We start from the raw sequence: 13,189 nt of genomic DNA, 5'->3' as shown, positions 1-13,189 counted from the left end.
ATGTCCCATACACTTGTTGTAGCAAAATCTCATTACATACAATACTTAACTCAGTAATAATATGATATGCATCTAAATCACTAACTCAAAAAGCATTAATAATAGCTTTAAAAAAAAAGTTCTTAGGTCCTGGCAGTTGAATTGTAAAGCCTAATGGCATTGGGGAGTATTGACCTCTTCATCCTGTCTGAGGAGCATTGCATCGACAGTAACCTGTCGCTGAAACTGCTTCTCTGTCTCTGGATGGTGCTATGTAGAGGATGTTCAGGGTTTTCCATAATTGACCGTAGCCTACTCAGCGCCCTTCGCTCAGCTACCGATGTTAAACTCTCCAGTACTTTGCCCACGACAGAGCCCGCCTTCCTTATCAGCTTATTAAGACGTGAGGCGTCCTTCTTCTTAATGCTTCCTCCCCAACACGCCACCACAAAGAAGAGGGCGCTCTCAACAACTGACCTATAGAACATCTTCAGCATCTCACTGCAGACATTGAATGACGCCAACCTTCTAAGGAAGTACAGTCGACTCTGTGCCTTCCTGCACAAGGCATCTGTGTTGGCAGTCCAGTCTAGCTTCTCATCCAACTGTACTCCCAGATACTTGTAGGTCTTAACCTGCTCCACACATTCTCCATTAATGATCACTGGCTCCATATGAGGCCTAGATCTCCTAAAGTCCACCACCATCTCCTTGGTCTTGGTGACATTGAGACGCAGGTAGTTTGAGTTGCACCATATCACAAAGTCCTGTATCAGTTTCCTATACTCCTCCTCCTGTCCATTCCTGACACACCCCACTATGGCCGTGTCATCAGCGAACTTCTGCACATGGCAGGACTCCGAGTTATATTGGAAGTCAGATGTGTACAGGGTGAACAGGACCGGAGAGAGTACGGTTCCCTGTGGCGCTCCTGTGCTGCTGACCACTGTGTCAGACCTACAGTCTCCCAACCGCACATACTGAGGTCTATCTGTCAAGTAGTCCACTATCCAATCCACCATGTGAGAGTCTACTCCCATCTCCGTTAGTTTGTGCTTTAAGATCTTGGGCTGGATGGTGTTAAAGGCACTAGAGAAGTCAAGGAATGTAATCCTCACAGCACAACTGACCCCATCTAGGTGAGAGAGTGATTTGTGCAGCAAATACGTGATAGCATCCTCCACTCCCACCTTCTCCTTATACGCAAACTGAAGCGGATCCCGGGCGTGCCTGGTTTGTGGCCTCAGATTCTGTATTATCAGCCGCTCCATACTGATAATCAGTACTTTAAGTTCTTAGTGTCCAGCAGTGTCTTGTGATCATAAAAAAGAGAAAAACACACCTTTGATTGGAGCAGTAGAAGCTTCTGCATCTGAGCACGCTGCCATCTTATGGAAAGATCTTTTCAGCAATGCTAAATAGTGTGCTAAAATACACACAACGGCCATTTTATTAGGCATCTCCTTTATCTAATCAAGTGACTATTGAGTGTATGTTCGTGGTCTTCTGTTGCTGTAGCCCATCCACTTCGAAGTTCGATGTGTTGTGCATTCAGAGATGCTCTTCTGCACACCACTGTTGTAATGTGTGGTTATTTGAGTTACTGTCACCTTCCTGTCAGCTTGAACCAGTCTGGCCATTCTCCTCTGACCTCTCTTGTTACCAGGGTATTTTTGCCAACAGAACTGCCACTCACTGGATGTTTTTCACACCACTCTCTGTAAACTCTAGAGACTGTCGTGTGTGTAAGTCCCAGGAGATCAGCAGTTTCTGAGATACACAAACCATCCCGGCTGACACCAGCAACATGGTCTAAGTCACTTAAGTCACATTAATGACGTAAGTGTTTGGTCTGAACAACAACTGAACCTCTTGACTGTGTCTATACGCGTTAATGCATTGATTTGCTGCTACATGATTGGCTGATTAGGTAATTGTATCAATGAGCAGGTGTACAGGTGTACCTAATAAAGTGGCCACTGAGTGTAAAAACAAATACTCACTGGGTCAGGCAGAATCGATGCAGTGAGTCAGAAAAAAAGTTAAATGTTTCTGGTTGATGATCTTTCAGCAGGACTGACTCCACCTCCATCCCGCTCTCATTTTCCATTCCTCATTCAGTTTACTCTCCTACCCCTTCTCTTCCCCCCACCTGCCCATCATCTCCCTTGGGTTCCTCTCCTCTCCTTTCTCCCATGGTTCACTCACATCTCTCATCAGATTCCTTCAGCCCTTTACCACTCACTCTACCCCTTCACCTGACTCACCTATCCTTCCCTTCCATGTACCCCCTCCCCTCCCCAACCACCTTCATACGCTGGCTTCTTCCCCATTTCTTTCCAATTGTAGTGAAGGGTCTCGGCTTCTCTTCACTCCCCTCCATAGCCCAACTTGCCTGGTTCCTCCAGCATTGTGTGTGTGTTGTTCAGTTCCTGTATTTATTTCCGACTGGGAGAATCTGCAGTACCCCCCCCACCACCACCCCAAAGAGCAGATTGATTGGCGTGGAAGCAAAATGTAATTGTGTTCTGGCAAACATGAAGCTATCCCGTTAATCCCACAAGACTGCTTTGAGCAGCCAACAGTCCAGGATGGCTCAAACACTGTCAAGCTCTGAAAGGGACCAGTTTCAATCAAGAATACGACCGTCACTGATGAATGATGAAGTTTTCCCGTAATGAGGGGAAGGATTGCAGTACCCAGCAACGTTCTATAATTACAGTCACTTCAACTCTGCTGAGATTGTAGACCATCGAACAGCGCAGCACGGGAACAGGTCCTCTGGCCTGCAGCGTTGTGCTGATCTGATTGAGCTTTTGACGCCTAATTAAACTGATCCCTTCTACTTGCAGAAGAGATTCTCCAGATGCTGGAAATTCCATTTATTTATTTACTGATTCAGCATGGAACAGGCCTTCCTGGCACGATGAGCCATTCTACCCAGCAACCCACCTACTTAACCCCAGCCTAATCACAGGGCAGTTTACAATGACCAGTTAACCAACTGACCGGTACGCCTTTGGACTGTGGGAGGAAACCGGAGCACCCAGAGGAGACCCACACACTCACGGGGAGAACGTAGAAACACCTTACAGGCAGTGGTGGGAATTGAACTTCAAATGCTGGAATGTCCCGAGCTGTAGTAGTGTCGTGCTACCGTGAAGAACGTACGCAACCTGGAAATCTGGGGCAACGCTCACAAGTTGCTGGAGGGAATGGGACGTGGAATTAAAATGTGTGGCCACTGGGAGATCCACGTCCCATTCCCATTCTGATATGTCTATCCATGGCCTCCTCTATTGTCAAAATGAATCCAAACTCAGGTTGGAGGAACAACACCTTATATACCGGCTGGGTAGCCTCCAACCTGATGGCATGAACATTGACTTCTCTAACTTCCGTTAATGCCCCTCCTCCCCTTCTTACCCCATCCCTGATGTATTTAGTTGTTTGCCTGTTCTCCATCTCCCTCTGGTGCTCCCCCCCCTTTCTTTCTCCTGAGGCCTCCCGTCCCATGATCCTTTCCCTTCTCCAGCTCTGTATCACTTTCGCCAATTACCTTTCCAGCTCTTAGCTTCATCCCACCCCCTCCGGTCTTCTCCTATAATTTCGCATTTCCCCCTCCCCCCACTACTTTCAAGTCTCTTACTATCTTTCCTTTCGGTTAGTCCTGACGAAGGGTCTCGGCCCGAAACGTCGACAGTGCTTCTCCCTATAGATGCTGCCTGGCCTGCTGTGTTCCACCAGCATTTTGTGTGTGTTGTTGTTTGAATTTCCAGCATCTGCAGATTTCCTCGTGTTTACTCCCTGCTTGTACATAGTTCTTTCCTTTTGCTTGTTTTTTCTTTCCACTCTTCTCTGTAAGTGTATACCTCAAATAAATACTTTGTGGAGATTGGTGATATATATGATTATATGATATATGTGTACAATGTCTGAAATACATCTTATGGAAATATTTGTTTGATGATGAACTTCAATAAAAAAATAAATTAGTTTTATTGTGTCACTTGCTACCCTTTCAAAGGCAATAATGTGGTTTCCACAGTGGACACTAAAACTTTGACAAACTTTGACAAACTTCTATTGATCCATAGCGGGGCATATCCTGACTGGTTGCATCATGGCCTGGTATGGAAATACCAAAGGCCAGGAAAGGAAATGTTTCTGGAAGGTGGTGTATATAATCCAGTCCATCACAGGCAAAACCCTCCCCACCACAGAGCACCTCTGCAAGGATCGATGCCACAAGAAAGAAGCACTTATCCACAAGGATGATGTCCACCATCCGGACCATGGTCTCTTCTTGCTCTTGCTGTTGGGCACGAGTCTTAAGTTTCACATCACCAGTATCAGGAACAGTTATTACCCCTCAGCCATCAGGCTCCTGAATCAGCGTGGGTAACTTTACTCCCCTCAGTGCTGAACTGGTTCTACGACCTACGGACTCAATTTCATGAACTCTATAACTCATGTTCTCAGTATTATTTATTTATTTTAATTTGCACAATTTGTTTTCTTTTGTACGTTGGTTTTTTGTCAGTTTTTATTGATGTATAAAAACAAAATGCTGGAAGAACTCAGCCTGCCAGGCAGCATCAATGGAAAAGAGTAAACAGTCCGCGTTTCGGGCCGAGACCCTTCATCAGGACTGGAAAAAGAGAGAAGTCAGATTAAGAAGATGGGTGGGGGAGGGGAGGAAGAAGAACAAGGTGGTAGGTGAGGGGGAAGAGTGAAGTAAAGAACTGGAATGTTGATTGGTGAAAGAGAAAAATATTATCATATATTGCATTGAACTGCTGCTCCTAAGTTAACAAATTTCTCAATACATGCCGGTGATAATAACCTGATTCTGATTCCAATAGAGGGTGGGAGAAGGGGGGAATCTAATAGAGGGTGGAAGATCATGGGAGAGAGGAAAGTTGGAGAGGTACAGGCGGGAGATGATGGGCAGGTAAAGAAATAAATTGAGAGAGGGATTGGCAATGGGGGAACGGTGAAGGAGGACACAATTACCAGAATTTCGAGAAATCGATGTTCAATTTATGTATAATTTCATACATTCTATTTTTAAAAATTTTCCTGTAAATACCTGCAAGGAAATTGATCTCAGGGTGATATATGGTGACATATGGGTATTTTAATAACAAATTTACTTTGACTTCACTGCGTGACCAGGCCACACTCAGGTTAGAGGTGCAATACCTTATGTTTCATCTGGGGAGCCACCAATCTGATTGCATGAACTTTGATTTCTTCAGCGTCTGGTAATTGCCCCACCCCATTTCTTGTGTAGTCCTCAGGTTTGGCCGGCGGTGTTAGTCTAGGGAAGACAGTCTCCAGCCCCACCAAACTTGTGAAATCTCGTTTGTGTAAATGCTGTGTGATGAGTTACCCTGTTACAAATCTATACCATGAAATATCGGACAGTGCACCATATGTAATTAAATAATTGAGCTTTATAATTCGTAATTTGACTATAGGGTTAGTAAAGAAAGCAAAAGAAAAAGGGCTCATTTTAAGGAACCAGTCTAATGGATGTTGGAGCTCATGGTTTTCTGTCCATTAGTCACCCATCGATTTCTTCCAAGTGTCATCGACTCCTGGACTCTCACTTCAAGTCCACTCCGTCTTGTGGTTTATGAGCTCTTTCTTCTCATGTCTTCTCACTTCATTGCTCACTGACAAAAAGACCGTGAATACCTCCTCCTGGGCACACAATAAAGAAAAAAAAAACACTCCCCTAATTGGATGCCACACATTCCAAACCCCCGTTATCTCTAGTCCTAACCCAAACACTGCTGCTACAAAGAAACCATTACATAAGCAGTGAAACCTTTCCCAGGGCGTTACACTTGTTTATCTCTTTTTCCTATCTCCTTAATTGCCCAATACCTCCCTCTGGTGCTCTTTCTCCTTCCCTTTCTTCCATGATCTTCTACCCTCTCCTATTAGATTTCCCCTCCTCCAGCCCTTTATCTATTTCACCAATCAACTTCCCAGCTCTTGTCTTCACCCTTCCCCCTCACCTAGTTTCACCTATCATAAGCCACCCTGTACTCCTCCCTTTCCCCACCCTCTTTCCCTGACCTCATCTTCTTTTCCAGTCTTGATGAAGAGTTTCTCAATACCATAATAGAATCAATGAAAGACCGCCTAACTCGGGTGGGCAACCGGAGTGCGAAAGACAACAAACTGTGTGAATACGAAAGAAGAAATAACAATAATAAATATATAAGCAACAAATACTGAGAACATCAGATGAAGAGTTCTTGAAAGTGAATCATTTGTGTGTGGGAAGATTTCAGTGATGGAGGAAGTGAAGTTATCCCCTTTGATTCAAGAGCCTGATGGTTGATGGGTAGTAAACTGTTCCTGAACCTGGTGGTGTGAGTCCTTATAGACAGTGGCAGGAATTGTGCCCCGATTGGTGACTGCTGGCACTGGAAAGTGTTGCGCTAACTGCTACATAACTGTGTCATACGTCACAAAGACATGCTGGGAAATTAATTGGTGATGGACAATTGCCCTATAGTGTAGATGAGGGGCAAATGGATCCAAGGGCCTGTGTAAGATTAAAGTAGCAGGAAGGGGAGTGGGGTTCATAGATTTGCTTTGCTGGGAGGCAGAATTGTCCTGAAGGGCTGAGGTATACAAACAACAATGAATGCAGAATGGATCTGGTGCAGCCCATGTTAAACTGAAAAGAAGACCTCGCTCAGATAGAAGAATATCAGCTCAGTAGTGATTGGTCACAAAGATGGTGTTGTACAGAATGCATATGAAAGTCGACTTTATGCCTATGAGTTGCTATATGTCTATAAAAAGCAAGAATGTAATAAGGAATTGGTCAGGCCACATTTGGACTATTGTTAGCAGTTCCGGGCCCCACATCTCAGAAAGGATGTGCCAGCATTGGAGAGGGTCCAGAGGAGGTTAACGAGAATGATCCCAGGAATGGAAGGGCTAATGTATGAGGACTATTTGATGGATTTGGGCCTGTACTTGCTGGAGTTTAGAAAAATGAAGGTGGATCTCATTGAAACCTATTGAATATTGAAGGGCCTAGATAGAGTGGATGTGAAAAGGATGTTTCCTATAATGGTCGAGTCTAGGACCAGAGGGCACATCATCAGGATGAAAAGACGTCCCTTTTGAACAGCGACATAGAGGAATTTCTTTAGCCAGAGGTTAGTAAATCTGTAGAATTCATTGCCACAGATGGCAGTGGAAGCCAAGGTAACAGATATATTGAAAGGTTGACTGGTTTTTGATTAGTAAGGGCTTCAAAGGTATCACACAATTAGCCTCTCAGAAGGTGGGACAATAATTCATTCATTGCTAATATAATGAAGGAAGGCAGAAATGTTGGGATGAAAACTTTACTGCGGTAAAAGCTCCATTTTCTGTGCAGTTTGTCACTCAACTGATTTTCTGGACAGCACAGGGAAGAGAAAAAATTGGCAATGGCATGTTTCTTACCAGTTCAGAGCTCCTACTTAAAGCATTCTTATCTTTTCATTACAGATGGTTCTTCGGAGGGATAAAGCGTGCTGATGCAGAGAAACAGCTGATGATGGCGGGAAACGGACATGGTTCCTTCCTCGTCCGAGAGAGTGAAAGCAAAGTTGGTGACTTCTCACTCTCAGGTATCATTGTTATCGTCTCTAACTTCATAAAATATTTTTGTTATTTGTCGATCTAATTGAGTCTTATTTATAGAGCACAGCAGCATAGATGCTGGAAATCCAGAGCAGCGCACACAAAATGCTGGAGGAATTCAGCAGGTCTGGCAGCATGTATGAAGGAGAATAAACAGTCGATATTTCAGGATGAGAGTCGTCATCCATCCTGATGAAGGGTCTTGGCCTGAAACGTTGACTGTTTATTCCCCCTCCATAGATGCTGCCTGACCTGCTGAGTTCTTCCAGCATTTTGTTTCTGTTGCCCATGCATTACTGCGCTGTGGCCTATTTTAGACATGCTAATGCTTGCTGGCAGGGGTTACAGAAGCCTGAAGTCCCAGAACACCAGGTTCAGGAACAGCTACTTTCTACAACCATTAGGTTCTTGTCGAGATCCTATTGTGTACCTTTCGCTAGGTTTCATAACAAAGAACCAAAAAAAAAGCACAGAATCGATCTGTTCAAAATCATGTTTATTACTTGTAAGAAGAAACATCTCCATTCCTCAATGTTTTACAGCTTACAAAGTTTGTTTTATTTTATACAATTTTTCTTGGTTGTTATCTGTTCTGGGAGTCAGTTCCTCCACTTAGCAACTGCAGTATTCAAGGACATGCAATGTACCAACCGTACCTTAGCTAGACAATGAACAATGATCAGAACATTACATGCCTCCTGTCACATATACACTCAGCATATAGCAAAGAACTCTGGGATTATACAGATTCCATTTTGTCACATTACAAGGTTAAATAGATAAAAAGTCTCAAAGTTTTGAATATATATCCACAATCCTAACTGTACCTCAGTAACAGAACAATACAGACTACGTTTTGCAAGACCATGGACCTGTTTCTGATTGTGTCTGTTTACATTTAAACTCTTGTTTCTGGTGCAGTCATTTTTCTCTCTTCACTGTCTGTACAATTTATGTTGTGTGCAGACTGTATCATTGTACCTGTGATGTTGCTGAATCAAGCTTTTCCCTGTACCTGTACCTCACCATACATGTCTACATGACAATAAACTCGACTTCAGTTGACACGAACAAAGTGCTGGAGGAACTCAGCAGATCAGGCAGCACCTGTGGAAAAGAATAAACAGTCAACATTTTGGGCAAAACCCTTCTTCAGGACTGAGAAGGAAGCATAGAAACATAGAAAATAGGTGCAGGAGTAGGCCATTCGGCCCTTTGAGCCTGCACCGCCATTCAGTATGATCATGGCTGATCATCCAACTCAGAACCCTGTACCTGCTTTCTCTCCATACCCCCTGATCCCTTTAGCCGCAAGGGCCATATCTAACTTCCTCAAATATAGCCAAAGAACCGGCCTCAACTGTTTCCTGTGGCAGAGAATTCCACAGATTCACCACTCTCTGTGTGAAGAAGTTTTTCCTCATCTCGGTCCTAAAAGACTTCCCCTTTATCCTTAAACTGTGACCCCTTGTTCTGGACTTCCCCAACATCGGAAACAATCTTCCTGCATCTCCCTGTCCAATCCTTTTAGAATTTTATACGTTTCAATAAGATCCCCCCTCAATCTTCTAAATTCCAGTGAGTATAAGCCTAGTCGATCCAGGAGGAAGATGCTAGAATAAAAAGGTGGGGGAGGGGAAAGAAGCTAGCTGGAAGGTGATAGGTGAAGCCAGGTGGGTGGGAAAGGTTAAGGGCTGGAGAAGAAAGAATCTGATAGGACAGGAGAGTGAACCATAGGAGGAAGGGACCAAGGGGGAAATAATAGGCAGGTGAGAAGTAAAAGGTCAGAGTGGGGAACAGAGGAAGGTGGGGGGGGGGGGGGGGAAGTTTGTTTACCAGAAGAAGAAATTGATTTTCATGCCGTTGGGTTAGAGGTTATCCAGTTGGCCATCATATTGGAGGGTAACCAGACTTGGACTATTTTTGTGTATGTGCAAAAGCCTTAGGTACCTGAGCTATTTATCTCTCTCTCTCTCTCTCTCTCTCTCTCTCTCTCTCTCTATATATATATATATATACACACATACATATAGAGTGATGACATATACAGTGTGCCTAACCAAATTGCAGTAGAAGTCCGATTGTTTGGAAATAAAACCTTGCCTGTTGTCTCAGGGCTAGGTGTGGCTGTACCCACACCATCCCCCTCTTCTGGCGCTCTTTCTCTGCCACGTGCCTCACACCCTTTCCACAGCACTCCCCTCTCACCATTCCCAACATCCTTTTCTCCCTCCAGATTTACAAACCTAATCTCCACCCCACTTTGACAAATACAGTACTGTGCAAAAGTCTTACACACACACACACACACACACACACACACACACACACACACACACACACACACACACACACACACACACACACACACACACGCCTATGACTTTTGCACGGTACTGTAGTGATTTTAGGTTTTGATCTGTACTGCTGCTGCAAACAGTAAGTTTTCATGACCTATGTGAGCGATGATAAACCTGATTCTGATGTGGGTCTGTATTGTGGACAGAGAGTGGGAAGGGGGCAGGGAGAGGTTGGGAAAAGGGGAAGAGAGAGGGGAGGCTAATTGTTTGGAATCAAATGATCTTGTCTGTTGTCTCAGGGCTGGGTATGTCTGCACCTGTGCCACACCCCCCATTCCTCTGCCACCAGTCCAATACCCCTCTCGTGGCACTCCGCCCTTGCCATTCTCAACATCCTTTGCTCCTGCCAGATTTACAAACTCTTTCTCCACTCCACGTTGACAAATACAGGCCTGTGCAAAAGCGCTGGGCACCTTACTATTATAGCATGCCCACAACTTACTAACTGTAACCCGTACATCTTCAGACTGTGTGGGTTTCCTCCCACATTCTGAAGGTGTACGGATCAGTAAATTGAGAGCATGCTATGTTGGCACCGAAAGCAGCACGATACTTCAGGCTGCCTCTTGAACAACCTTGGTCTGTGATGTTGCTGATGCAAACTGTGCCATTTATTATTTTGATGTTTCGGTGTACATACGACAAGTAGAGCAAATCTTATTTACATCTAAGCTATGTTTGTATAGGACAGAGTGATGTTCTGCACCATGTGGTGTCTGGAATGAAGTTGCTTGCATTGATGGTTTCAATTTGTAATAAAGCATTCCTTAACAGCAGTTCTCCTATCTGTTGTTGGAGTCTGCTGCAATCCAAAGTCAGTTTTGGGACAAATTGCAGGTCTGTTAAAGCACATACACTATGCACTTCAAAGGAGAAATCAGTACATCACTGTGCTGGCAGGCGGAAATCTGTGTATCAGCTCAAGCATCCCAGTCTGAAGAAGGAAGAGTAATCTTGAACTCATGATTGGATCAACCCTGTATGCCTGGTCCAGCTGTGATATTTACACTTGAGCAGTCAGGCCAACACCTCTAGCTGGGTTTGGTGAACAACACTGTAGGTTCATCAATCTGCCAAGCAACATTACTTACGTTGAAAATTCTGCTTATAACTGCTCAACTGCACACCATTCTTGTAACGTGTGGTTAGATGTGTTACTGTCACCTTCCTGTCAAGTTGAATCAGTCTGACCATTCTTCTCTGACCTTTCATTAACAAGGCATTTTCACCCACAGAACTACCACTCAGTAGATTTTTTTTTTCTGTTTTTCTTTGCACTATGTTTCTGTAAATTCTAGGGACTGTTTTGCCCGGAAGATTGGCAGTTTCTCCCCATGTCGCAGCAACAATCATTCTATGGTCAAAGTCACTTAGATCATATTTCTTCCCCATTCTGATGTTTGGTCTGAACAACTGAACCTCTTGGCCGTGTCTGCATGCTTTTATGCATTGAGTTGCTGCTCTATGATTGGCTGATTAGATACTTGCATTAATGAGCAGGTGTACAGGGGTAAATGATAAAGTGCCGATTGAGTGTATATGGCTATTGAGCACACTTGAACTTTACTTTCAGACAGAATAAAAATGATTTTCTTGAGTCCTTTATGTGTTATGCATCTTTCTGATTGTGCCGATACTTCATTACTTTGCTTATCTTGTACTTGCGGTGTTTTCATCATCTTAGAGTCAAACAAAAATATTCAATTATGATTTTCTCTTCACAGTTCCAGAATATTTCAATAACATGGTACATAGAACTGTGATAATAGCTTGGAACAGAATGAGAATTGCTTATCGGACAGGAAGCAGAGAGTGTAGGCTTTGTGCCTGAGACCAGGCATTCACCACCTATATCAACAATTTGTCAGAGGTACGGAATGTCATATTTCCAGATTTGCTGTTGATACCAAACTAAGTGGGATGGTGAATATGGAGGAGGCTTCAGGGAGATCCTGACAAGCTGAGTGAGTGGGCAAGAAGGTGTTGAATATAATGTGGAAAATCTGTTGGTGCACGTAACAGAAAGATTGAAGGGTTGCTTCTACAAATGTCACTAAGGATTGACGTGTACACAGTGCAAGCAATTAGACAGAGAAATAGGGTTTAATTACTGGGGAACCTCAATTGTGTAGGGCCTAAGTGAGACTGTATCTGGAATATTGGATTCAGTTTTGGTCTGTTTACCTAAGAAAGGGTCTATTTAGCATAGAAGGAAAGCAGGGAAGATTAACTAGACTAGCTTCAATGCTGGTAGGTTTGCTCTTTGAGGAGAGATTGAGTGGTCTTTAGAAAGATAAGGGGAAATCTTATCGAAACCTACATAAAAAGTTTGGCAGGCTAGTTGTTGTGGCACAACATTTTACAGTACCAGCAACTCAGATACAATTCCCACCACTTCCTGTAAGAAGTTTGTACCTTCTCCCTGTGACTGTGTGGGTTTCTCCAGGTGCTCTGATTTCCTCCCACATTACTGGTTTGTAGGTTAATTGGTCATTGTAAATTGCCCGGTGATTAGGCTAGGATTAAATCGGGTGATTGCTCTGCGAGGCAGATGCTGGAGTGGCCTATTCAGTGCTATACGTCAATGAATAAATAAATAGATGTCAGGATTATGCCAGGAAGAAGTCTGAGGAGACTAGGACCAGGAGCTCAGTTTGATAATAGGGGATAGACAGTTTCTTCACTCAGAAGATGATGAACGTTTGTATTCCTTTACCCTGGAGGGCTCAGTCAATGTGAATCAGAATCAGAATCAGGTTTATTATCACTGACGCACGTTGTGAACTTTGTCCTTTTGTGACAGCCAGACTTTGCAAGACATAAAAAAACTTCAGATAGAGAAATAAAAAGTGCAAATGAGGAATTGTGAGGTAGTGTTCATGGACCGTTCAGAAATCTGATGGTGGAGGGGAAGAAGTTGCTCCTACAGCATTGCGTGTGGGTCTTCAGGCTCCTGTTCCTCCCCCCAACCCCCCAATGGTAGTACTGAGATGAGGGTCATTGCTAAGAAGAAGGGGAGTTTGTTGTTTCTCTTTGAATAGGTTCTGTGTTTTTCATTGTTTTGTAGTTGACTATGTGAAGACAAATCTCAGGGTTGTATTCTGCATACATATTTTGATAACAAATGTACGTTGATTCTTTGCTCATTCAGAGCAGAGATTGATAGAATTCTGGTCATCATGGGAACC

At 43.8% G+C, this 13,189-nt stretch overlaps 1 protein-coding gene across 1 annotated transcript in view; it reads left to right on the top strand.

Moving 5' to 3' along the window:
- The window catches only part of frk (fyn-related Src family tyrosine kinase), a 130,211-nt gene that overhangs the window by 76,729 nt on the left and 40,293 nt on the right, over positions 1–13,189 (top strand). Inside the window, exon 2 of the mRNA XM_073057434.1 lies at positions 7,507–7,628. Within this exon, the coding sequence (XP_072913535.1) occupies positions 7,507–7,628 (122 nt within the window). The remainder of the gene's footprint in view (positions 1–7,506; positions 7,629–13,189) is intronic.

The sequence above is a fragment of the Hemitrygon akajei genome, chromosome 9, assembly GCF_048418815.1.
Source record: "Hemitrygon akajei chromosome 9, sHemAka1.3, whole genome shotgun sequence".
Lineage (NCBI taxonomy): Eukaryota > Metazoa > Chordata > Chondrichthyes > Myliobatiformes > Dasyatidae > Hemitrygon > Hemitrygon akajei.
Note: the sequence above shows the minus strand (reverse complement) of the source record. Positions and strands in the feature narration are given on the sequence as shown.